The sequence below is a fragment of the Loxodonta africana genome, chromosome 2 (genome assembly GCF_030014295.1).
Source record: "Loxodonta africana isolate mLoxAfr1 chromosome 2, mLoxAfr1.hap2, whole genome shotgun sequence".
NCBI classification, from domain to species: domain Eukaryota; kingdom Metazoa; phylum Chordata; class Mammalia; order Proboscidea; family Elephantidae; genus Loxodonta; species Loxodonta africana.
The window spans coordinates 216,331,172-216,358,809 of NC_087343.1; the positions used below are offsets into that span (position 1 = coordinate 216,331,172).

The window sequence follows — 27,638 nt, forward strand, 5'->3', positions numbered from 1 at the left end:
GCTAAAACACATGAGGGCCTTCTTGGAGTCGTCCCCGGGACTCTCTGGGTTCAATCGGCTACTCTTCACAGAGCTCGCTGATTTTTCCAGCTTTGTTTTTTACGTATTCTCTGAGTCTTCCGTTTTCTTTTGTTTTAGGTTCAGGTAAATCCCACAATGAACTGTGTATGTTGGTAAAGAGTGAATATCATGTATAACGTAAAAATTATCGAAGCGTTTTTTCTGTACATTAAAATTTTTATGGATCCTTGTATTTTTTCTTAATCTGTATCATATGCATATATACATACGTGTGTGCATCTCTGTATATGCCATAGGTGGTCCTAAGGGGTGGCGCAAATGGTTACGCACTGAGCTTCTAACCAAAAGCTTGGTGATTCCAACCCACCCAGAGGTGCCTCAGAAGACAGGCCTGGTGATTTGCTTCCAAAGGGTCACAGCTAGGAAAACCCTATGGTATACAGTTCTACTCTGACACACACAGGGTCGCCATGAGTTGGAATTGGCTGGACAGCAACTGGTTTGGTTTTTTTGGTCATAGGATTGCTATGACAAATGGTAGTATGTGCCTAGACCTCAAAATAGGGTCTGATCTAGAATAACAACTAACACGTAGCTCTATCGTTAGACCAAAATCTGTATCTGGTATCTATTAATGCCTCAGCAACTTAAAACTGAGCTCCCCTGAGCAGAAGAAACTTCTGTCTCATACATCTGAAAGGCGAGAGTTTGGCCTCACTTAAAGTGGCACTTCCTAGTAAGTTTCAAGGATAATTTGGCCATCAGCACTAGATAGCAGCACAGCTCCAATAACCTACACTCCCCTGAGCCTGCTGAACCTCTCCTTCCTAAACCGTAGGGAGAGATTTCAGCTGTCATTAACAGAATTTACTTTTGGTATTGACATTTCTCTCAGGTAAAGCTGTTAAGTGTTCTTTTAACTGACTTAATACTGAATGGGAGTGAAAATGGCCCATTTTCCCCTTCTACTCTGCACACTCAAGTTTTACTCAGTAGGGTGTGTCCAGGGCTGCCAAGGAGAGCTGGGTAGACATCCTGCCCTGGAACTTGACCAGCTGGGGACCTGGGCAAGGTACTGGACCTCTGAGTCTTCTGGAAGCTGAGTCTTGGTTCAGGGGGTGGTCATGAAGATGAAGTGAGCTATTTACTTGTCCTACGGTCCTTGGGTGACCTGGGATAACAAGGGTAGGGGCCCGTAGGCACTGAGTGGGAATCCCCCCCACCCCCGTGCTAACTCTAGGGTAAAGGCTGAGCTAATGGAACCAAGAAATCCAGCAACATAATGGCTTAAAGACAAGTTAATTTCTCTCTTGTAACCCCAAACAGCACTGGGAGGCGTTCTGCTCACACATTCAGGGATGACCCAGTTTTTCTGCTTTCCCTTCTCTGCCATCCCCAGGATGCCATCCTCCCCAGTGTGGACCATGCTGGGACACAAGCACCCTTGTGTTTGGTTGTGGGAACATGCCCAGCCAACTGTTCAGTGGCCAAGCCCTGTGTGGGCCATGCCCTCCCTGGTTGCATGCTACTGGGAGAATGCAGTCACATGACCAGCAGAACTGCAAAGGATTCTGGGAAATAAGTACCTATCTTGGAGCCCTGGGGCCCACAGAAATACAACTCTACATCTGCAAAAAGAAGGGAAAGTCAGAACAGGGCTTGGGGAGGGCACTGGCCATCAGCTCTAGCCCTTCAATCAGCATGTGGTGGTAATCTTAGCCCGATACTTTTTGGAAGAGCAATGTGGGCTCAGACACAGGAATTATGAGGCTCCAGCAGTGAAAGCAGAAATGGCTTCAAAGTCCACTTCCCCATCAACACCTAGGGATCTTGTTAAAATACAGATTCTGATTCAGTATATCTGGGATAGAAAGGCAAATTCTCAGCAGGGGGTTGAACCAGAATGCCTCAAACCAACAATTTGGCAGGGACTCTTATCTGCAGTTCAGGCCTAATGGACCTGAGGCAGAGGTTAAATAGCTTAACCAAAGACATACGGCTATTAGCAGCGATAGGTTATCCAACAGGCAAGGTAAGCAATACAGGTGATCTGCTCACAGATCATACATAATGACAGCTTCACATTTTTTTTCACATCAAAGGTTCTGCTTCTAGGTATGGCTGGCATCTGTCTGTCTCCCAAACCCACTGAACCGTCCTACACAATCGAAGCCACTTTTCAAAGTTACAGTCCCTGAGTGGGGGGTAGAAGACCCAGTAGGCAAGGTAAGCACAGGTACATGAAACCCACGTGCAATTGTCCACTACGGACTAGTAAGCACAAGTGAGCCCATGCTGACCTTGCTTAACGGATAATCCTCCCCTGATCAGTAGAGGGGCTGCGGCTCAAACCAGGCAGTCTGGATCCAGAAGCCATGCTCTCAGTCACCCGCCATGTACTTAGGTCCCATTTCTGCTGAAATAATTAGAGCTGAGAGCCAAAATGTATTCCTGTTGAAACAGGCATTTCCAAAAAAGGTATTTTCTGATTCAGTTCTCAGACTCTTTCCTTTGCCTCCCTTACCTTTCCTTTCTTCTAGGTCTAACCAACTGGAGAACTTAGTCTGATAACCTTGAGCCTAAGAAAGTGGGACATCCCAGCTCCATCCAACCAAAGCAGTGTCACGACGGTTGAGGTCCGAGATATTCAAACATCTGAGTCTCCCTTAATAATCAGTCGTGGAAATGTCACGCCACAAAGGAGAAGGAAATGGCCAAATTGAGGCCCTAATCTGGGCCACTCAGGGTTGGATGAATTGAGAGATAGATAGCTGGGTGGCTGGCAGCTCTGAAGGTAATAATTTTTCTCCTCACAGGAGAACGCTCACGTATTTATCATCATAAAATCAGTTTACTGAAGAAATTGTACAGCAATATAAATCCCAAAATTTTTCTCAAAATTTTCATTTAGTTTTTTTTAATTAAAAATGATTTCTATCCTAGAAATTTCCCAGAAAGTGCTGCCTCTTCATTTTCTGCTACTCTAAATATATAAACAAGGAAGAGTATTGTCATGTGAACACAACAGGAAATTTATAAACCAGTAATGTATTCTTTGGGAGCCAACTATTAAGTGACTCAGTTGATAAGTTTTACCAACTTCACTGGTAAAACCCTAGAATAAGGCAGGGCCCAAGTCAGGTTTACTTTTCCTCAGCACACATACACCACACTGTTAAGGGGTGGTGGGAAGCACAGCCTGCGAGGCCTTGAGCACAAGTTGGCCTGGCCCAGGCCTACTGAGGAAGAGTGCCAGGGGAAGGCCAGTCGGCACGCAAAGTGGTATTACTTATTTTTGTGGTCTTGTTATTTGTGAACCAGCAGAAGCACAGGCTGGATCTGAAGGAAGAAACGGGTCGCACCAGACTCACCACACGCTAACAACGACATTGAGAGGCTAAGTCAAAATGGCTCCAGGCCCCAAACCCCTGGCTCAAAGCATAGGTGGCCTTAGGCAGGCCTGAGACCAGCCAAGTTCACCAAGTCACTGGCATTTTCCTGAGATCACCTCATGCAGAGGGCTCCACCTGCTGCGCTGGGAGCGGGTTTCCTGCCATTCAGAACTCACACAACAAACACACTATCAGACACGGGACACAACCTCGTGTTTAAGTGTCTTCTGGGAATATGGCAACCTGAGATTTTACACCAGCTCCCAGGACTTCAGAAACGCTCCAGCACCAGCCATCACTACCTAACCCCTAACTCCTGTGACAGCAAGAATGACGTCCGTCCCAGTTCCCTAAAGGCATGATGCCACAGTGAAAAGTATGATAAAAAGGACTACAGAATAGATGAAACACACGCTACGCATGTCCAGTGGCTGCCACTTTGCACTCCTCCCATAGGGTGTCCACAGCTTCATCGGCAGCCAGTCCACTTGGCTGCTCAGCAGTGGCCGCAGGCCCTTTTCTGCCAAGAGTTCCATCAGCAGGTTGTGAAGAAGTCTCCTTTTCACGGTCTCACTTTGCAGCAACACTCCGACTGCTGTCAGAAACAGCTTCATTCTACCTCAGAGGAACAGGTAAGTCAGGAATAACAGGGGAAATGACATTAAGAAACTCCTGTTGCATTTCAAAGAAAAGGTCTGCCCATGGGGCGCCCACTAGAAGCAGAAGGCTCGAGGAAATGAGAGTGAGGTGATTATACTTTGAGCAGTCAGATTCATTTCTGACACAGAATAATCACAAAAACGAGAATGTGCCGCAGCCCGTGGCTCCCTGTAAGTCTGGCAACCAGCTGGATGTCCCCTCGGTTACGCCTGTTTCCCACGCGCCCCTCGTGGGCTACATCCTGCAGAGCTTCAGTGGGAAGTTCTCTGTGATGAGGTGATCGGCGTGAAGCAGCACAACGATGTTGACCTCAAATTCTGAAAAGAGAAGAGAGAGGCTTTCTGTTCACTCGCACCAAACACGAACTAGACTAAAACGAAAAACCCGATGCTGTCAATTCTGACTCATAGCGACACTGGTGGTGCAGTGGTTAAGCACTCAGCTGCCAACTGAAAGTTCGGTGCTTTGAACCGATCAGCCACTCCACGGGAGAAAGATGTGGCAGTCTGCTTCCGTAAAGATTGTCTCTGGGTGCTGTTGAGTTGATTCTGACTCACAGTGATCCTATACGACAGAGGAGAACTGCCCCATAGGGTTTCCTAGGGTGTCATCTTTTTTTTTTTAATCTTTACAGGAGCAGATTGCTGTATCTTTTCTCCCACGGAGCCGCTAGTGGGTTCAAGCCACCGATCTTTTGTTTAGCAGCCTAGTGTTTAACCACTGTGCCACCAGGGCTCCTTCCCATAAAGATTACAGCCTTGGAAACCTTATGGGGCAGTTTTACTCTGTCCTATACGGTTGCTATGAACAAACTCAACTATAGAAGCAGAAAGTTCTAAAAAGTAATCGGTACATCTTGGTGCCCTTGTAGGTTTCCATATTTACTTGTCCCAAGCAATTTCACCCTACATTTTCAGGAAAACCAATGAAGACGACTGTATTGATGTCTGACCATCTTTTGTAAACTTTCTCTAAATATATTTCTAAATCTCATGGAATAGTAAGCCATGAGATTACCAAAACCACTTTCCTTGTCCTTTGTCTTTACTAAACAGAATCTTCTAGAATCCTTTCCATTTCATTTTTACATTTTTTAATGGACTATCACAGCCTACAAACTGACCTGCAGCTGTCTGTGTACACATCTCACATCCCCAAGGAGAAATGATGGTCAGAAACAGCACACAGTGTACTTGGTGTTCCTCTGGATACTGGCTAATTTATCTGAAACATCTGTTTCGACTCATTTCTCTTCCTTTCAGCAAACAGGATTCCTTCTCCGCCATCTCTTTAGCTACAGTGGGTAAGCCTTGCTGATCACAAGATAAAAGGGTGTGTGAAGAGGGAGCTCCCTGAAGAAGATAAATCCCCCATTTCCTTTTCCAAAGTGAAGGGGGGGTAGAAACAGGTGCTCTGTGTAGGCTGAGAAGCAGCTGGGAAGGGTGAACGCCCAGCAACACATTGCAGAGCTCAGCTGTGAAAGGTGCTTTGGGGCCACCTCATCCAATGCTGACCTTGAGGCTGGAGTCCCGTCTACACCGTCCTGTACGTGATTGTCATACCAGAACAGGCATCAGGTGTGACAGGTGCCCCGAGAGCATCTGTTTGGTTGCTTTCCTGCCTCGGGTAATTACCACAGTACTAGAAGGTTCCTCGGGGCCCTTCTGGGCACCACTCTCTCCCACTGTTCCTCCACTCACCTAGTTGTTCTCCTCAGGAGGGACCAGGATGGCTGGGGCAAAGCAGACAGGGATGCCCATCAGTACAGAGACCCACGTCAGGGGCTGGGCCTGCAAGAAGGCCTCAGGCTTACCAAGCACGTGAAGTCAGCACCGACAAAGGTCAAGTGTCACAGCACATAGACACCGCTCTTAATGCAGGACTCAGTGCTTGCTCCCACCTCCCAACCTGGAGGCACCCTAGTCCCCTGCGAGCCAAGGCCCCTCTCCCCGAGACTCTGAGCCCAGCCTCTCCGGCCATGCCCCACAGCCAGGGCGCCCACACCAGCTCTCCACAGGTGCAGAAGGGGCAGTGCAACACCTGGGCAGGCACCGCTGTTCTTCCTCCAGACTCCTGTCCACTGCCAATGGGCACCGCAACTCCAGGGCTGGGGCCGCTCAAACAGCTGTTAAATGTCACCGACTTTCCTGGAAAGACACCTGTCATTCCACAAGCCCTGGACCAGACGAAGCCCAACATCAAGCATGGGAACGCACGTGCTGTATTACTGCTACCTGGACGACAGGCTGAGGGCATCACCTATACTGCGGAGTCAGAGGAACTACACTGAACATTACATGCAGACTAGCACAGTTGTACATTTTCAGCAAAATGCTGGAAAATCTGATAAAAAATAACATGGAAAAAAAAATGGAGGCGCTTCATTTATAGCATAGCAGGAAAAAATTATTTTTGTACCTTTCTGAAGTATATGTAGGAAAACCAAGTTGAGAGAACACAACCTTTGGAATAACGTGTGCAGGGTGCCACTCAGTATACAAAGGGAAATGCCCACGGTGCTTGCTGAGGTGGGGCGCACCCCCACTGTGACACCCCGGAGACTGGCGAGAGGTGCGGAGCTCTGGATGTGGAAACTGGGCGGTCACGTGAGAGGGAATTCACCCTTCACTCTGTGCCCCTTGCTACCTTTGGGTTTTACGCTGTTGCTGTGTCCCACTGGGAAACCCTGGTGGTGGTTAAGAGCTACGGCTGCTAACCAAGAGGTCAGCAGTTCGAATCTGCCAGGCGCTCCTTGGAAACTCTATGGGGCAGTTCTACTCTTTCCTATAGGGTCGCTATGAGTCTGAATCAACTCGACAGCAGTGGGTTTGGCTTTAGGTTTTGGTGTGCTGTTGAGTCAATTCTGACTCACAGCAACCCTATAGGACAGAGCAGAACTGCCCCATAAGGTTTCCAAGGAGTGCCTGGTGGATATAACTGCCAATCGTTTGGTTAGCAGCCTGAGCTCTTAACCACTTCGCCACCAGGGCTCTTTACGCCACAGGCATATTTTAACCAGTTACCATCCAGTTGGATTCGGACTCATGGCGACCCCAAGTCTGTCAGAGTAGAACTGTGCTCCACGGGGTTTTCAGTGGCTGGTTTTTTGGAAGTAGATCACCAAGCCTTTCTTCTGAGGTGCCTCTAAGTGGATTCAGTGGGTAGAAGTATTCAAAATGAGGAGTAAAAAGATATTAAAATTACCTGGCAACTTTTGGATTAGCAGCTGAGCATGTTAACTGTTTGCACCACCTGGGGGACTTCGGGTGTATATTACCTATTCAATAATAACTGTAAACATGCTTTTGTGAGAAAATTCATTGTACCTTAGCCTGGGTCAGGTTTGATTCTCAAGCATCTTTTGGCAAGCGTCGCCGTCCTTGTATGTGTGTTTGGCTGAGTCTCTGTCCCATGCTAGACACGCTCTTGCTACAACTTACCATTTTACAGACAGCATGCGGGGAACTCCACAAATGCTGCCTTGTGCTCTGGCCCGCTGGGCGAGCCCCACGCTAGGACTCATGGTCCACAGCAGCCACAGGAAGGTCAGAGGTCTCCTGGTGACCCGGGAGCAGATCAACACACTCTTGACACTCTTAACCCAGACAACACAAGTTAGCTCTGATGAGATTGTACATCCTTAAATTTTAAATTGCATTATTTAGACTATTTAAAGTAAAACCATGGTGTTATTACAAACACGAAGTTTCTTACCGGACTAACTATGCACGTTAAAAGATTTAGGGGGAACAGGACATTAATAAAAATGTATGGCCTTGGGGAATAAGCTCCCTGTTCACAATAAAACATGTGTAATAACAGAAGGCAGTCCCTGGGTCGTGCGAATGGTTAACATGCTGGCTGCTAACCAAAAGGATGGTGGTTGAGTCCACCCAGAGATGCCTTGGAAGAAAGGCGTCGCGGTCTACTTCTGAAAACTCAGCCACTGAAAACCCTGTGGAGCATGGTTCTGTTCTGAGACACATGTGGTCGCCATGAGTCACAATCTATTAGACATCAACTGGTTTTTTTTAAAAAAAATAACAGAAGCAAGTTCTAGAAGCCCCGTATCCCATATACTTAGCAATGTACCTCAGGCACGGCTCAGAAGGGTGTCCCCGGAAAGCCTGGGGGACGCTCCTTTTACGATCTTTCCAGTCAGTATACAGAAAATGGTGTCATTTAGGACCAAAGCCACGCACAGTCCCTTCCTGTTGAGTTTTTGTTCTACTTCTGCATAGTGTGGGGTCATTTCTCAGTGGAACTCCATAAACATGATCCTCATTAGGATGGATGTACCATTAAAACATTTTATAAAACTATTCAAAAACACTGAACATGGTTTTAAATGGTGTCATTTAATACGAAATAATGTTATGGGAAAAAAGCAGGATATAAAATGGTGTATCCTGATTCCGACTTTGTGGTTATCATCTATATCTATATATATATACACATACACACACACTTATATCCATGAGAAATGACTAAAAAAAAAAAAAAAAAACCGTTGCCACCGAGTCAATTCCGACTCATAGTGACCCTGAAGGACAGAGTAGAATTGCCCCATAGGATTTCTAAGGAGCACCTGATAGATTCGAACTGCTGACCTTTTGGTTAGTAGCCGCATCTCTTAACCACTACACCACCAGGGTTTCCTGAGAAACAATTAGAGAGCCCTAAAGAGGAGGAGTCCAGAGCTTTCACAAGGATAATCACTCACAGTGGGATTTTCACAAGTTTTATTCTCTGCTCAAATGTCCCCTATCAGGGAGGCCTTCCATCTAATGGCTGCCCTCTGCTCCCTAGCCCCTCACTCACGTTAGTTTTCTGCCCCGTCGTCACCGCCACCTGATCTACTCTACAGCTGCGCGTTTACTGGGTCTCCCTGCCTTACTGTGTAAGTTCCACCTGAACGGGGGGGCTTGTTCCAGACTGTCCACCGCCGTACCCTTAGCACCGACACAGTGGCTTCCCAGTGAGCTCCGCTGGGCGATTCTGAGCTGGAGCTGTCTCCAGCAAGCCACAGGCCCATCTGTTCCGGGCCCTGGAAGGCCTTCCTGTGACCACATCCTTCACCAGAAGAATCCCAAACGTCCTCCGAAGGGTGGAGAGTGAGCTCAGCTTACCCACTTTGAAGTTGGTGGTCTCCAGTGTAGGGCACGTGAATAGCCTGGGGAAAACCATGTGTATGGGTACAGAGAGGCCCCGGCAAATGTCCCCGTCGGCAATCTGGATGTTCTGAATCTCTGTGGCATCTCGCGCATACCCTTCTGCACACCCTGGAGAAAGGAGAGAACATCACATGGTCAGAAAAGGTCAAACGTCAACACGAGCTGATACAGACCTTCTGTGAGAATCTGCATTGGCATGCACACTCGTGTCTCCAGCATGCTCTACAGGATTCCCGGGAGGCTCCTGCCCGTCTACATTTCACGTTCCACAAACATGTATTTATTGGAGTCAAGAGACACTCTTATTTTTGATGTAACCCATATCATCCTAATTGCTGAACACACAAGGGCCACAGGACAAGCCTGTAGCAGAGTCCGCCTACCACAGGTCTCCATGTCGAGGGGGCGTTACCACAGGTCTCCCTGTCGAGGGGGCCCTACCACAGGTCTCCCTGTCAAGGGGGCCCTACCACAGGTCTCCCTGTCAAGGGGGCCCTACCACAAGTCTCCACACGGACCAGCTGCAGCTCTATGCTCCTGATGGCTGCTTCTGAGTGCTCAACCACCAGTTCTCCTGTCAGTGGCTGTGTGATAACACAGTTAGTTGAGTTGAGATGTCCTCTAATAAGAAATTTGGGCAGCAAGGCTCTCTAAAACAAAATAAAAACAAATACATCAGGAATGGAAGGAGCAAGGAAATATTACTTGACAGTTACCTTGGTACAAATTAAAACATAAAACAGAGTTGGGTAATTGTTGTAAAACACTGGAATCCTGTTTTGCAGAATAAGAAAAAAGGGACAATGCTACTTACATCTTCTTTCAACGTGGACATTAACAGACTGAATTATTCAACTCTTATATACACATACCACCACCCATCTTTCAGTCTGTCATACTGGGGTGGCTTGCGTATTGGTATGATACTGGAAACTATGTCACTAGTGTTCCAAATACCAGCAAAATCACACATGGTGGACAGGTTTCAGTGGAGCTTCCAGACTAAGACAGACTAGGGAGAAAGACCTGGCAATCTATTTCCAAAAACTGGCCAACAGAATACTGTCTGATACAGTGCTGAAAGCTGAGCCCTTAGGTTGGAAGGCACTCAAAATACTACAACAATGGACTCCAAGATACCAACAATTGTGAAGACTACGCAGGACTGGGCAACGTTTCTTTCTGTTGAACATGGGGTCACCATGTGCTGGAGCGGACTTGATGGCAACTAACAACAACAACATACATAAGCACCTCACTGGCACCACCAGAATGAACAGCTATCTCACAGGATGGTCCTAACTGCCTCGATTCAGACCTGGAAGACTCCTTACCAAGTGAGAAGATAAAAAATGTCTGAGGCTGGAGGGACCTCAGAGGTCATGGCCCCCGGCCTCTCTGTTAGCCCAAAACTAAAACCATTCCCAAAGCCAACTCTTCAGACAAAGATTAGACTATAAGGCATAAAATGATACTGGTGAGAAGTATGCTTCTTAGCTCAAGGAGACACACGAGACTACGTGGACAGCTCCAGTCTGGAGGCGAGGTAAGAAGGCAGAGGGGAACAGGAGCTGGCTGAATGGACACGGGAAATACGGGCTGCAGAAGAGGAGTGTGCTGTCACATTGTAGGGAGAGCAACGAGGGTCACATAACAGCATGTATATAAGTTTTTGTATGAGAAACTGACTTGAATTGTAAATTTTCACCTAAAGCACAATTAAAAAAAAAAGTCTGAGGAAGTTGCCAAGGGTGTGTGAGGATAACCAGTCACTAAAATAATTTAAGAGATTAAAAAAAAACAAAAAACTTTCTTTTAAATCTCAGTTTTGCAATTATGAAAAGCCAAGAAAAATATTTTATTATAAGGGTATTTACAGGGAACAATTTTCTTGAATGCGTGACTAATGCCTAAGGGCCGTTATTTACTCTGTGGATTTAGGAAACTCGTCAATGGTGATTGACGTTCTTGTGGGAAAAACAGATCTAAAAAGTTAGTGATGATTGTTCTAATAGTCTTCACCTCTGGCTGCTTCCCAGGTACCGAAGATAATTCAGAGTTTAGAACGCCACTGTCCAAGAGAAATATGATGCAAGCCACAAAATGTGACCACATGTAATTTTAAATTTTCTAGTAGCCACATTAAAAAAAACTAAAAAGAAACGTGAAATTAACCAATATATTAAAAACATCATCATTTCCACATGCGATCAATGCAAAAAATTATGGATGATTATATTTCACATTCTCTTTTTCATCCTAGGAGCCCTGGTGGCACAGTGGTTAAAAGATCGGCTGCTAATCAAGAGGTCAGCAGTTCGAATCCACCAGCCGCTCCCTGGAAATCCTATGGCGCAGTTCTACTCTGTCCTATAGGGTCGCTTGAACTGTCGGATTGAACTGTGTCCCCCCAAAAACGTGTGTATCAATTTGGCTGGGCCATGATTTCCAGCATTGTGTGGTAGTCCTCCATTCTGTGATTGTAATTTTATTAGAGTGGGATTGTAACACCCTTACCAGGTCACATCCCTGATCGAATGTAAAGGGAATTTCCCCAGGGTGTGGCCTACACCACTTCTTCTCTTTCAAAAGATAAAAAGGAAAGGAAGCGAGCAGAGAGTGGGGGACCTCATACCACCAAGAAAGCAGCACCAGGAGCAGAGCATGTCCTTTGGACCCGGGGTCCCTGTACCTGAGAAGTTGCTCGACCAGGGGAAGACTGATGACAAGGAATCTTCCTCCAGAGCCAACAGAGAGAGAAAGGCTTCCCCTGGAGCCGACACCTTGAATTTGGACTTGTAACCTACTCAACTATAAGAAAATAACTTTCTCTTTGTTGAAGCCATCCACTTGTGGTACTTCTGTTATAGCAGCATCAGATGACTAAGGCAGTCAGTACAAGCAGGAATCGGCCTGACGGTAACGGGTTTGGCTTCTTTTTTTCATACTAAGTCTTTGAAATCGGTCATTATTATACACTGATAACACACCTCAATTCAGACTCCCATGTTTTAAGCGTCAACAGTCACATATGGCTGGTGGACCCGCACTGGATGGGCAGGTTTAGAACTGAAGCACACTTGGGGCCACTATGGTACAGAACTCTAAAACAAGTCCTGATTCAAGACTGAGTTTTAAAATCAACTCAAAATAAAATATGTTGCTGTTAGGTGCTGTCGAGTTAATTCCGACTCATGGCAACTCCAAGTGACAGAGTAGAGCTGCCTCACAGGGTTTTCTAGGCTGTAATCTTTAAGGAGGCAGATTGCCAGGTCTTTCTCCCATAGAGCTGCTGAGTGAGTTTGAAATGCCAACCTTCTGGTTAGCAGCCACGTGCTTAACCACTGTGCTAACAGGGCTTTGCTTAGAAAAATCAAAAGCAGTAGCACTTCACTTTAAAACTCTGGAGGAACTGATGAAAAAAGAAAAGCTTTCAATTTTCAGCTCAAAATACTAACTAAACACTCATTTTACCTGATACTAACATCTACAAATAAAAATACATCTAGAGCTAAAAAGGACATCGAATTTGGCAAAGTAGAGGGCCAGTGAAAACGGGGGAAACTCTCAACAAGATGGATTGGCACAGCAGCCAAAAGATGAGCTCAAGCATACCAACGATCATGAGGATGGAGCAGGACTGGGCAATGTTTTTTCTCTTATACGTAAGGTCACTGTGAGCTAGAGCCGATGCAGCAGCAACCAACAACAAACCGAACCCGATCTGCTGCCTTTGAATCCGTTCTGACGCATTCCTGGGAGGGTGGCTGACTTTGAGGTTAGCAGTGGAGCGCTTAACCACTGCATCACCACAGCTCCTTGCAATTAACAACAGCAGCTGCTAAAAACCTATGAGGAATGCCAGCCACAGACTGCCCTAGGGAGGAATTTCTAAGATAAACAGTGGACTGACAAGAAAGCTTAGAAGAGTTTAGGAGACCACAGGCTGAAACAGAGAACTCTGGGAGTGAGCTCTCCCAGAAGAGCCCTGAGAGAACCCTAGGTCACAGGCAGTGGGGGCATGAGAGGGGGACAGCTGGGGGGCAGTCCTGGACAGCTGCAGGGCACTTCATCAAAGGGGGTAAAACCACTGCAGCGTGAGGCCTCTAGAGTTAGCATTAGCCCCGGGCTGGTGCTACAGCTTTTCTCAAGGGGGACCTCCCACCCAGGAGACCCCCAAGGTAGGCTCACAGCAAGGCAGGCCGAGTGTCGCAAGTCATTTAGGGCCACAGTGGAGGACAGCAGGGCTGGTGCCCACAAGACATACTACCTGCACGTCCTACAGTAAAACACGTGGCGAATGTCCTTCCTTTCCCTGCACAATGCTGAAGGCAAAGGTACCTCCAGTCAGAGTGTGAGTTCATAATCAGAACAGTCTCTCTTTTGGGCTGAGGAGCCGCAGGTAGTCTAGTTAACAATACCATACCAACTAGATCCTCAGCCATAAATAGGAATTGACAACCAAGAATCCATAAACATTTGGGGAAAGTAAAGCAAGAAAAAGAAGCACACACTCAACAAACAGAAGAAATGGTTCCTAAGGAAGAGAATCAATAGGAGAAACAGATAAAAGGGCACTGAAGCCGTAAGAAAAAAAGATGCTATCCTGAAAATGCCACAGTACTTACAAATGAATCGTATTATCACTGCAGTAAACATCTCAATAGATGGGCTAAATAGTACCTGAAGAGCAACAGTGAGCTGAAAGACTGGACCGAGAGTTTCTCCTTTGATGGTTCTAATAAATAACATTAGAAAGCTTCACAAGGTTGAAGGAAGGTTCAAGCCTTCAAAATGAAAGAGACCACCAAAGGCCAGGTACGCTGACTAAAACAAGATCCACACCTGGGAAGGCCTTGTGAAATTTTAGAACACTAAGCGTGAGGAGACCTTGGAAATTTTCAGGGAGGGGTAAGAGAGAGGAAAAGAGAAGAAGAAACAGATTAGCTCGCACACATTCGAGAACCAACATCATTAGGTGTTCGAAGACCAGAGAGCTGTTTTTCATAGTTCTGAGGGCAAGTGAAATTAAAGCTAGAATTTTCTACCTAGACAACTAGGATTCAAATATGAGGACAAAGCAAAATATTATTTTGTACCTAAGTTCATGCCCCCCCCACGTTGCCTGTCAGTTTGTCATACTGTGGGGGCTTGTGTGTTGCTGTGATGCTGGAAGCTATGCCACTAGTATTCAGATACCAGCAGGGTCACCCATGGAGGACAGGTTTCAGCTGAGCTTCCAGACTAAGGCAGACTAGGAAGAAGGACCCGGCAGTCTACTTCTGAAAAGCATTAGCCAGTGAGAACCTTATGAATAGCAGCGGAACACTGTCTGATATAGTGCTAGAAGATGAGCCCCCCAGGTTGGAAGGCACTCAAATGATGACTAGGGAGGAGCTGCCTCCTCAGAGTAGAGTCAACCTTAATGATGTGGATGGAGTAAAGCTTTCGGGACCTTCATATGCTGATGTGGCACAACTCAAAATGAAAATAAACAGCTGCAAACATCCATTAATAATCGGAACCTGGAATGTACGAAGTATGAATCTAGGAAAACTGGAAATCATCAAAAATGAAATGGAACGCATAAACATCGATATCCTAGGCATCAGTGAGCTGAAATGGACTGGTATTGGCCATTTTGAATCATATAGTCTACTATGCTGGGAATGACAACTCAGAGAGGAATGGTGTTGCATTTATCGTCAAAAAGAACATTTTAAGATCTATCCTGAAGTACAATGCTGTCAGTCATAGGATAATATCTATACGCCTACAAGGAAGACCAGTTAATACAATTATTATTCAAATTTATGCACCAACCACTAGGGCCAAAGATGAAGAAATAGAAGATTTTTATCAGCTGCTGCAGTCTGAAATTGATGGAACATGCAATCAAGATGCATTGATAATTACTGGTGATTGGAATGCGAAAGTTGGAAACGAAGAAGGATCAGTAGTTGGAAAATATGGCCTTGGTGATAGAGGCAATGCCGGAGATCGAATGATAGAATTTTCCAAGACCAACAACTTCTTCATTGCAAACACCTTCTTTCACCAACATAAACGGCGACTGTACACATGGACCTTGCCAGATGGAACACACAGAAATCAAACTGACTATATCTGTGGAAAAAGACGATGGCAAAGCTCAATATCATCAGTCAGAATAAAGCCAGGGGCCGACTGTGGAACAGACCATCAATTACTCATACGAAAGTTCAAGCTGAAACTGAAGAAAATCAGAACAAGTCTACAAGAGCAAAAATATGACCATGAGTATATTCCACCTGAATTTAGAGACCATCTGAAGAATAGGTTTGACGCATTGAACACTAGTGACCACAGACCAGATGAGTTGTGGAATGACGTCAAGGACATCATCCATGAAGAAAGCAAGAGGTTACTGAAAAGACAGGAAAGAAAGAAAAGACCAAGGCGGATGTCAGAGGAGACTCTGAAACTTGCTCTTGAGCGTCGAGCAGCTAAAGCCAAAGGACGAATTGAAGAAGTAAAAGAACTCAACAGAAGATTTCAAATGGCCTCTCGAGAAGACAAAGTAAAGTATTATAATGACATGTGCAAAGAGCTGGAGATGGAAATCCAAAAGGGAAGAACACGCTCGGCGTTTCTCAAGTTGAAAGAACTGAAGAAAAAATTCAAGCCTCGAGTTGCAATAGTGAAGGATTCCATGGGGAAAATATTAAATGATGCAGGAAGCATCAAAAGAAGATGGAAGGAATACACAGAGTCATTACACCAAAAAGAATTAGTCGGTATTCAACCATTTCAAGAGGTGGCATATGATCAGGAACCGATGGTGCTGAAGGAAGAAGTCCAAGGTGCTCTGAAGGCATTGGCGAAAAACAAGGCTCCAGGAATTGATGGAATATCAATTGAGATGTTTCAAAAAACAGATGCAGCGCTGGAGGCGCTCACTCGTCTATGCCAAGAAATATGGAAGACAGCTTCCTGGCCAACTGATTGGAAGAGATCCATATTTATGCCTATTCGCAAGAAAGGTGATCCAACCGAATGTGGAAATTATAGAACAATACCATTAATATCACACACAAGCAAAATTCTGCTGAAGATCATTCAAGAACGGCTGCAGCAGTACATCGACAAGGAACTGCCAGAAATTCAGGCCTGTTTCAAAAGAGGACGTGGAACCAGGGATATCATTGCTGATGTCAGATGGATCCTGGCTGAAAGCAGAGAATACCAGAAGGTTGTCTACCTGTGTTTTATTGATTATGAAAGGCATTTGACTGTGTAGATCATAACAAACTATGGATAATACTGTGAAGAACGGAAATTCCAGAACACTTAATTGTGCTCATGAGGAACCTTTCATAGATGAAGCAGTTATTCGGACAGAACAAGGGGATACTCATTGGTTCAAAATCAGGAAAGATGTGTGTCAGGGTTGTATTCTTTCACCATACCTATTTAATCTGTATGCTGAACAAATAATACGAGAAGCTGGACTATATGAAGAACAACGGGGTATCAGGATTGGAGGAAGACTCATTAACAACCTGCGTTATGCAGATGACACAACCTTGCTTGCTGAAACTGAAGAGGACTTGAAGCACTTACTAATGAAGATCAAAGACCACACAGCCTTCAGTATGGATTACACCTCATCATAAAGAAAAGAAAAATTCTCACAACTGGACCAATGAGAAACATCATGATAAACGGAGAAAAGATTGAAGTTGTCAAGGATTTCGTTTTACTTGGGTCCACAATCAGTGCCCATGGAAGCAGTAGTCATGAAATCAAAAGATGCATTGCATCAGGCAAATCTGCGCAAAGGACCTCTTCAAAGTGTTGAAGAGCAAAAATGTCACCCTGAAGACTAAGGTGTGCCTGACCCAAGCCATGGTATTTTCAATCGCATCATATGCATGTGAAAGCTGGAGAATGAATAAGGAAGGCCGAAGAAGAGTTGATGCCTTTGAATTGTGGTGTTGGCAAAGAATATTGAATATGCCACGGACTTCCAAAAGAACAAACAAATCTGTCTTAGAAGAAGTACCAGAATGCTCCTCAGAAGCAAGGATGGCGAGAGTGCATTTTAATACTTTGGATATGTTGTCAGGAGGGATCAGTCCTTGGACAAGGACATCATGCTTGGCAGAGTACAGGGTCAGCGGAAGAGAGGAAGACCGTCAACGAGGTGGATTGACACAGTGGCTGCAACAATGAGCTCAAGCATAACAACGATTGTAAGGATGGCGCAGGACCAGGCAGTGTTTCGTTCTGTTGTGCGTAGGGTCGCTATGAGTCGGAACCGACTCGACGGCACCTAACGACAACAACAATAAGTTCATGCCTCACCCTTTCTGAAAAAATGATTCTAGGATGTATTCCAAGAAACAAAATACAGCTTGAAGAAAGAAAACACAAGACGGTTGAAAGAACGGTGACTAAGGAACATGGTTAAACTTCAAAGTTAAGGCTAAATAATGTAGCTGGAACCCTTGAGGCAACTATTAACAAATGAATCCTAAGTTTCACTTCTACTAGGCTGGCTAAGATTTAAAAAAAGGAAAATAACAAGTGTTAGAGGGAAGTAGAGAAACTGGAACCCTTATCCATTACTGGTAGGAATACAAAATGGTACAACCGTTGTTGGAAACAGTCTGGCAGTTTCTGGAAAACTAGAGGTAAATCTGCCATATGACCTAGCAATTCCACTCCTAGGGATCTTAGAAGTGACAAATGGATGCATGGATAAGTAATATGTGGTACATAAATACAATGGAATACTACTTAATGATAAAGAAAAATGAGTTCCCCAAACATCTTACAATGTGGATGAACCTGGAGAACGTTATGTTGAACGAAATAAGTCACACACACAAACAAAAATAAACCATGCATGTTCTCACTTTCATGAAATGACAAGAACAGGTAAATATACAGAAACTAATGCTCATTAATGGTTACCAGGAACTTGGGGATGGGGGAATAATCCTTAGATAGTAGTCACTTTTTGTTTATAGAAATGAGAAAGGTGGCACTGAAGATGAAGTTTGCACAGCATGACCCATGTAACTGATGTCAATAAGGTGTACAGGAGAGAAAAGGGATGAATGGACAAATGCTAGGTTGTGTATTATTTTGTAATAACAAAAAAAGGTGGGGAGGCTAAAGATGCTGATACAAATTAGACATAACCAATCACCTCATGAGATTAATTTTGTTGGTTTGTGGGCTTAGGGCTGTTGTCTCATGGGACGATCGAGTCAATTGGTACAATATAGTCCTGTTTATTTTTACTTTGTTGTTGTTGAGAATACACACAGCAAACATACACCACCAATTCAACTGTTTCTACACAATCAAGTCAGTGACACTGATTACATTCTTTGAGTTGTGCAGCCATTCTCATCCTCCTTTTCTGAGCTGTTCCTTCCGCATTAACATAAGCTCACTGCCCTCCTAAGGTTCCTATCTAATCTTCAGCTGCTGTTGTCACTTTGATCCTGTATAGATAGTTCTTAAAAGAGCATAATAATGTCCAAGGCAGACATTTTTTACTAGCTGTTGTTAGGTGCTATTAAGTTGGTTCTGATTCACAGCAACCCTATGTACAACAGAACGAAACACTGCCTGGTCCTGCACCATCCTCATAATCAATCGTTGCTACGTTTGAGCCCATTGTTGCAGCCACTGTATCAATCTATCTTGCTGAGGATCTTCCTCTTTTTCGCTGACCCTCTACTTTACCAAGCATGATGTCCTTCTCCAGGGACTGGTCCCTTCTGATAACATGTCCAAAGTAAGTAAGATGAAATTTCACCATCCTCGCTTCTAAGGAACATTCTGGATGTACTCCTTCCAAGACAGATTTGTTCATTCTTTGACAGACCATGGTATATTCAATACTCTTTGCCAACACCATAATTCAAAGGCATCAATTCTTCTTCAGTCTCCTTTTTCATTGCTCAGCTTTTGCATGCCTATAAGACAACTGAAAATACCATGGCTTGGGTCAGGCACACTTTAGTCCTCAAAGTGACATCTTTGCTTTTAACACTTTAAAGAGAGGTCTTTTGCAGTAGATGTGCCCGCTGGGATAGGTTGTTTTATTCTTGACTATTGCTTCCTTGGGCGTTGATTGTGGAACCGAGTAAAATGAAATCCTTGACAACTTCTATCTTTCATCCATTTATCACGATATTGCTTATTGGTCCAGTTCTGAGGATTTTTGTTTTATGTTGAGGTGTAATCCATACTGAAGGCTGTATGATCCGTATTATTAAGTGCTTCAAGTCTTCTACACTTTCAGCAAGCAAGGTTGTATCATCTGCATACTACATGTTGTTAATGAGTCTTCCTCTAATTCTGATGCTGTGTTCTTCATACAGTCCAGCTTGAATTATCTGCTCATCATATAGACTGAATAAGTAAGGTGAAAGGATACAGCTCTGACATACACCTTTCCTGATTTTAAACTAGCAGTATCCCCCTGTTCTGTTAAAACAACTACCTCCTGCATGAGCACAATTAAGTGTTCTGGAATTCCTATTCTTTGAGATGTTATCTATAGTTAGTTATGATCCACGCAGCTGAATGCCTTTGCATAGTCAATAAAACACAGGTAAACATTTTTCTGGTATTCTCTGCTTTCAGTCAAGATCCCTCTGACATCAGCAATGATATCCCTCATTTCACATCCTCTTCTGAATCTGGCTTGTATTTCTGGCAGCTCCCTGTCGATGTACCGCTGCAATCGTTTTTTAATTATTTTCAGAAAATTTTACTTGTGTATGATATTAATGATATTCAATAATTTCTGCATTCTGATGGAATACCAATTGAGACGTTATGTAAATGAGGCAGGGCTAGGGTGTGTCAGTGAGGATCAAGTTATTTTATTATGTTAACGAGGTAGGATTAGGGTACATATTCAGTCAATCTCTTTTGAGATATAAAAGAGACGAAAAAAGCAGGCAAGTGAAGCAGAGATGGGGAAGACAGATGCCAAGCCACATGAAGATCAACCAGGAGCAGAAGCTCAAAGACACAAGGACCCTCCTCAGAGCTGACAGAAGAAAGCCTTCTCCTAGAGCTGGTGCTCTGATTTTGAGCTTTCAGCCTCCTAAACTGTGAGAAAATAAATTTGTTTGTTAAAGCCATCCACTTGTGGTATTTCTGCTTGGCAATACTAGATACCTAAGAGAATTTGAGATGTTTTCAACAAATGGATGCAACACTGGAAGTGCTCACTTTTCAATGCCAAGAAATTTGGAAGACAGCTACCTGGCCAACCGACGAAGAGATCCATATTTTTGCCCATTCCAAATAAAGGTGATCTAACAGAAGGCGGAAAATTTTACTAGTTAAGCTAGACTATTGTTTGATTTTCAGAAGACTTCAGGGAATATCTTTGGTTTAAGGTTTAAAGATTATCCTCGGGCAATAATTTCAGGGTTCACCCAGCCTCCATTGCTACAGCAAGTCTGGAGTCCCTGAGAATTTGAAATTCTGTTCTGCTTCCCCCGCTCCCCCACTTTTGATCTAGATTCTTCTGAGAATATCTGATCTAAATGTTCAGTAATGCTAGCCAAGGTTCAAATTCCTGAGAGAGAAAACCCTGACTGGCCCACAGGGGGTCATGCGCTCTCAAGAAAATGGAGAAGGGAGAGATGTTAAATGGCCTAAAGGAATGGCCCAGCTCTTCCTAAACCTTTCTGAAAGACTCCCTACCACAGAACCCTGCCTCAGTTAGTTATGCCTCCCGAGGGATGAGGTCAATTATTACTCGTCCAATCCTCATTGGTTGTTGTTGGCTGCTACTGAGTTGGTCAACTCATGGTGATCCCATGCACAATGGGATCAGACTGTTGTGCTCCATAGGGTTTTCAATGGCTGATTTTTTTTTTAAGACTCGGGGGGAATGTAGATTGCCAGGCCTTTTTTCTATTCTCACTGGTACTCACCCTTAAGCAGACTCTGATCAATATGGTCCAGAGAGCAAAATGTAGAATTCAAGTAAACAAGAAAAGTTATTCCCAGAAAGAACTCTGGGAATTCACTGCTTTCTTCAAGACAAATAAAAAAAAGAAAAAAATCTGGGGAAAATACATGCCAAATGTATGACCAAGGACACCAGAGCCTAATTTTGAACTGGGCCAAACTGACTTCTCTGTACACATAACTCCACTGCACAATTCAGGCAACTAGCTGTGGCTCTACTGGGGCCCATCATGAGAAGCCAGACAGCCCTTGGCAGACACTGGATACCATATGCTGCTGGCTCTGCCAGGCTTCCATGCCCTTCTATGTCTGCCCCTGCTGGTAGGAATCAACTGCTGGAATCTTTAAAAAGCACTATTCTGACTGTTGTCTGTCAGATATGAACACTGGTGGGAGAAAGTACGAACTAATTATTGGTAAAGGCTGGGAGCAGAACAGGGCCAAGCCCCCACAGTGAATGACTACATCAAATTAGGGCTGTGGCTCCCATAACAGGGTATGTTGGTGCGGGGTGGTCAAGGAATAGGGACTCTGACCATAAACGCAGTAAAATGGGGAGAGGACAGCAAATGGTAATAAACACATACCTTCCTGGAGAAACTTAAAAAAGCATTTTTCTAAATAGTTGACTTTAAAAAGACATCAGTTACTGTGACAGAAAATCTGGCAATGGATATTGGTGATGGTAACACAACTTGATTAATATAACTGATGCCGCTAAATTGTACGTGTGAAGAACACTAAATTGGCAAATGTTATGCTGTATATATATTTTTTTATAACAATGACAACAAAAAGACATCAAAATGGGAAATACAGACTAATTTGGACAGGGACAAACATCAAGAATTTCCTCCTGCTGATGACTTGATACCCAGGTAAAGAATAACTAAGCAATAGTTTATCAGTGGGATCCAGTTACTCAGAAAATATCCATTGCATGAGAGATAAGAAACACGTTACCTCTTTGACATTCTGCAAGGTTTCCGGGGTGATTGTGAAGTCCACAGGACTTGGAGTCAGTTTCCCCTTCTGAGGCTAAAATGGGAAAGAAAACCAGCATCAGCGGGTTGAAGGCAACAGTCTGCAGGCCACATTCCCCTTTTCCTTTTAAAGAATGAATGGCAGCAGAAAGAACTTGGCACCAGAAGGCAGGCCATCTGGGTTCCAAACAAAGTTCTGCCAAAAACCAATGTTCTTTTTGCCAAATTTTCTCATTCCCCTGTGACTCAGTTTCCTCATATGCAAAAAAAGGGGATAGATGTCTTAGTTTCTAAGGTCCCTTTCAGGTCCAGAATTTGAAAATTTGACCCAAGAAACAGAGCAGTATCACTGGGAAGACATTTATTTTAAACATCTTAGAATAAGAGCTAAGACTTGAGGGTCTATGATGTGTCACGGACTCAGTGCAATGACCCTGTGGGGAACTGTTACTATCACTAGTCCCACTTTACAGATGAGGAAGATGAGGCACAGAGAGGTTAAATGGCTTGCTTAAGTGGTAGAGCTAAGATTCAAACCCAGGTAGGCTGGCTCCAACACCGGCACTGTTAGCCACTGAAATATACAGCTGTCCACCTGGACCAATTATACCTATAAAATTTTAATCATAAATATTACCATAAATAATGAACAATGATCATCCGCAAATTACACAGCTGTAGAATCCATCTATACAGCCAAGCTTCATTAGTGCCTGCCTGACATCTACTCAGGGGCCAGGCCCAAAAGGTCTGTCAGCGCCCACAGCCAGTGAGCTGCAGTGGGGAAACGGCACTAACCAATTCACCAAGCTTACTCATTTACCAGAAACTTATTTTAAGAAATATTCTTCCTGAATATATTCTTGTAATTAATAGGCCCATGAACATATTCCTTAGCAAAGATTTTCTTCCCTGTGGCATTTAAAGTATTTAACTGGCTATAAATGACAGGTCACAGCACAGGTCACAAAGAGCACAATTATTGAAAGCACAGAATCGATAACTTGTCCTGGAGCAGTGGAGAAAGACCTTGAAGCAGCACTGGCCTTTGAAAGGGCTTTAGAATCATTTGTGGGTGGGCTGAGGAAGCCTAGCCCCTCTGAGTCCCTCTAAGCTCAGCAGTGGGCAAGGTGCTGAATTTGGGTTCAGTCTGCTTCAACGACTGAAGGCTGTTCTTCGTAAGAACATAAAAGGGTTTTTTCTAAAGAAAATAATCATATTTTAAACTTATTTGCTTCAATTTGAAGACCCACAATAGAAAAAAAGGATAAAGAGCCCTGGTGACACAGTGCTTGGCTATTAACTGCAAGGTTGGCAGTCTGAACCCACCCAGCAGCTATGCAGGAGAAAAGACCTGGCAAATTGCTTCCCAAAAGATCATGGCCTAGAAAACCCTATGAGGCAGATCCACTCTGTTACATGCATGGGTCGCTATGAGTCAGAATTAACTCGATGGCACCCAACAAGAAAGGACAAAAGGAAAATATCCATCTAAAGCATGTAACAAAAAGGTAAGAAATTTTTTTTTGTCATTTTTTATTGTACTTTAGATGAAGGTTTACAGAGTCAACTAGATTCTCATTAAGAATTAATATACATACTGTTTTGTAACACTGGTTGCCAATCCCATGTGTCAACACTCTACCCTTCTCAACCTGGTGTTCCCTGTTACCAGCTTTCCTGTCCCCTCCTGCCTTCTTGTCTTTGCCCCTGAACCGGTGTGCCCCTTTAGTCTCGTTTTCTTTCATGGGCCTGTCTAATCTTAGGCTGAAGGGTGAACCTCAGGAGTGACTTCCTTACTGAGCTAAAAGGGTATCCAGGGGCCATAATTCTCCGGATTTTGCCAGTCTCTGTCAGATCAGATAAGTCTGGTCTTTTTTTGTGAGTTAGAGTTTTGTTCTAATTTTTCTCCAGCTCTGTCCAGGACCCTCTATTGTGATCCCTGCCTGAGCAGTTGGTGGTGGTAGCCTGGCACCATCTAGTTGTGCTGGACTCAGGAACATAAAGTTGGATCAGTCTGAGTTTATAGATATGGGCCCAGTAAACACAGATTTTTATTTCAATGTTTCAGCTTGAAAGGTTAGGAAAGAATCTAATAGTTCATTTGGTTGGCTTGAAGAAATATGGATTATGCAGTGGGCTACACTAAATCGAGTATAAGTAATAGACCTACTTTGGTATATTGTAGAAGAAGGTATCCAAAGGCTTAGGGAAATTAGCATGATAAACTGGATTTATCAGGTTAGACCCACACAGGGAGTGTCCAGAGAACACACCTTTTACCACAACTGTGAGGAACAAGATTGCGAAGGGAGCCCCAGCATCCTTGAAGACTGTTGTGATTGCTGTATTACGTAAGTCAGATCTGACAGTGGAAACTGCCCTAACTGAATTAACTAGAGTGGGGCTGATTAGACCATGTGGGGATAGGGGCCAAGTGATGGCACTCAGTCAACAAAGACAAGGTGGGGATGGTTACTGTAATAGACAGCAGAGTCAAAGCCAGTAATCAGAATGGTCTGACTTGTATGGACTTACGGCACTGGCTACTTAGTCATGGTGTTCCTAGGAGTAAAAGAGATGGGAAATTTAGTAAATATTTACTTGATCTGTAGAAGCAGAAGAACTCCAGGTCAAGTGAATCGAAGTCCAACTCGAATTGCCAGAATTGAAAGTCACGGTCCTTCAGTCAATTCCCAGACTTGGAAGAGTTTACAGACCCACAACCTCTTGAATGAAGGGAGGGTCCCCTTGAGGGAGGATCACTACACTGCCAAAAAATTTTACTGTTATTCCTTCTCTCAGCCTTCCCCAAAGGGATCTACAGCCTTTTAAGAGAGCAACTGTTCATTGGGGAAAGAGAAATAACCAGACTTTTGAGTGATTACAGAATACTGGCTCCAAACTGACTAATTCCAGGAGACCAAAATGTCATTGTGACCCACCAGTCAGAGTGGGGGCATACGGAGGTCTGGTTATTAATGGAGTCTCAGCTCAGGTTTGTCTTGCAGTAGCTCCTGCGGGTCCCCGGACCCATCCTGCAGTGATTTCCCTAGTTCCAGAATGCGTAATTGGAATAGATTTACTCAGCAAGTGGCAGAACCCCCACACTGGATTCCTGACAAATGGGATAAGAGCTATTATGTAAGAAAAGCCAAGGGGAAACCATTAGAACTGCCCCTATCTAGAAAAATAGTAAACTGAAAGTAATACCACATTCCTGGAGGGACTGCAGAGATTACTGCCATCATCAAGAGCTTGAAGGACGCAGGGACGGTGATCACTACCCACATCTCCATTCAACATGCCTATCTGGCCTGTGCAAAAAACAGATGGCTCTTGGAGAATGACAGTGGATGATCATAAACTTAACCAAATGTGACTCCTATTGCAGTTGCTATTCCAGATGTGGTTTTATCGCTTGAGCGAATTAATACATCTCCTGGGACCTGGTATGCAGCTACTGATCTGGCCGATGCCTTTTTCTTGATCCTAGTTTTGAAGGATCATCAGAAGCAGTTTGCCTTCAGCTGGCAAGCCCAGCAATAGACCTCAATTGTCCTACTTCAGGGGTGCTTGATGAAGGTAAAGGGAATATGGAATGGGTGGTTGAAGAAAGTAGTTAAATACCAGTTATGACCATGTGATCAGCTGCAGAAACGAGGGCTGTAATTGCTGTGAGGATTTGTTCACTGTATGTGTGCATCAAATATTTTTGTTTCTTCACTTATTTATTTATTTTTTTTCACTTATAAGATGTAAACAGGGCTAGTGTATTTTAGGTTGTATGCATGTTAATTGTACTACCTTAGGTGTTAAGTATGACTTTGTAACTGTATTTATTTAGAGACTGTGTATGGTTTAAGAAGATGTGTACAAGTACCCAGCTAACAAGGGGTGGACTGTAATGGTTAAAGTTGGGTGTCAACTTGGCTAGGCGATGATTTACAGTGGTTTGGCAGTTATATAATGATGTAATCTGGCAGTTATGTAATGTAGTCATCATTCATGATGTGATCAGCCAATCAGTTGTAAGGGGAGTTTCCTCAGGGGTATAGCCTGCATCCAATATATATATGGATGTAATGATGAAGCTCGCTGCTTTCTCGCTCTGGATCCTTGTCTGGCTCATCATCATCTGACCTCCAGTTCTTGGAACTTGAGCTAGTGGCCTTCTGTATTGCCTGCTGCTCTAGGGGTTCATTAGCTTCCGCAGCCTGTGAGCCAGTGGCTTGCCATCTGACCTGCAAATCTTGGATTTGTCAGCCCCTGCAGCTACATGAAGAAGCCTCCAGCCTGACACCTGATCCACAGACTTGGGACTTTCTAGCCTCTACAGTTGCATGAGCCTTTTCCTTGAGATAAATCTCACTCTGTGTGTGTATGCTTCACTAGTTTTGCTTTTCTACAGAACCTAACCTAAGACAGTTGCCACTGAATTCTGACTCATGGCAACCACATGCATGTGTGCACAGTGGAACTGCTCCATAGGGTTTTCAATTGCTGTGACCTTTCAGAAGCAGATATCCAGGCCTGACTTCTGAGGCATCTCTACGTGGGTTCAAACTGCCAACATTTTCGCTAGCAGTCGAGTGCTCAACTGTTTGCATAACACCAAAAGACACCCATGGACAAAAGCAATGCAGTAATCACAAATTTCCCACAAAAAATGAACTGTGCCCTGATGGCTTCTCGCTCTCATTTATTGTGGCATGTGGCAAAGACTGTGGGGTGGGAAGGGCTCCTGGGTGCTGGGCTCTACTCAATGCCAGCAACGCTACTCACTATACCAAGTAAGCGAGTCAAGAAGAGCTAGTGGTCCTGCTGCTTGTCTGGCTCTTAGTGGCTTCTTGGCATGCTGTTCCAACCCCAGAGAATCCATACCTTTGGTATACAGGCCTCTTCTAGCTCCTGGGTCCTCAGAAGTGATGTTCCCAGGCAGCCAGGGCTAATGCCTACCACTTGCTCTCAGGCCTACCACTCTGAGGCTCTCCTGATACCTGGGCTCCTCCAGGAACCCAGTGTTTTGCTAAATTCTGTCTGTGAACTGAAATCCCTGAGTGGTGCCAATGGTTAAATGCACTTGACTGCTAACCAAAGGGTTGGTGGTGGTTTGAGTTCACCCAGAGGCTCCTTAGAACAAAGTCCCAGTGACCCATTTCTGAAAAATCAGCCGTTGAAAACCCTGTGGAGCACAATTCTACTCTGACACATGGGACCACCATGAACTGGAATTGACTCTACAGCAATGAGTGGTGGTGGTCCCTGAACTACTCAAAATCAAACCAAAGCCAGAATGTACCAGACTGCTGAGTCTAGGTAGCTTTTCCAGAAGAGAGCTAGGCTACAGGAGGACCCAGGAAAGAGGGGAAAGGGTGTGAGTGCTATAGGCATGGGAAGGGAGGGATGGAGTG

General features: G+C 44.4%; 1 protein-coding gene across 1 annotated transcript in view; it reads right to left on the minus strand.

Annotated features, from left to right (window-relative positions):
- Window positions 1–521: 521 nt before the first annotated feature.
- Window positions 522–27,638, minus strand: part of VPS26C (VPS26 endosomal protein sorting factor C) — a 76,507-nt gene continuing 49,390 nt past the window's right edge. The window contains exons 5-8 of the mRNA XM_003419016.4: window positions 22,205–22,279; window positions 9,747–9,897; window positions 9,203–9,355; window positions 522–4,390 (exon numbers count right to left, since the gene is read on the minus strand). Of these exons, the coding sequence (XP_003419064.1) occupies window positions 4,308–4,390; window positions 9,203–9,355; window positions 9,747–9,897; window positions 22,205–22,279 (462 nt within the window). The 3' untranslated portion in view covers window positions 522–4,307. The remainder of the gene's footprint in view (window positions 4,391–9,202; window positions 9,356–9,746; window positions 9,898–22,204; window positions 22,280–27,638) is intronic.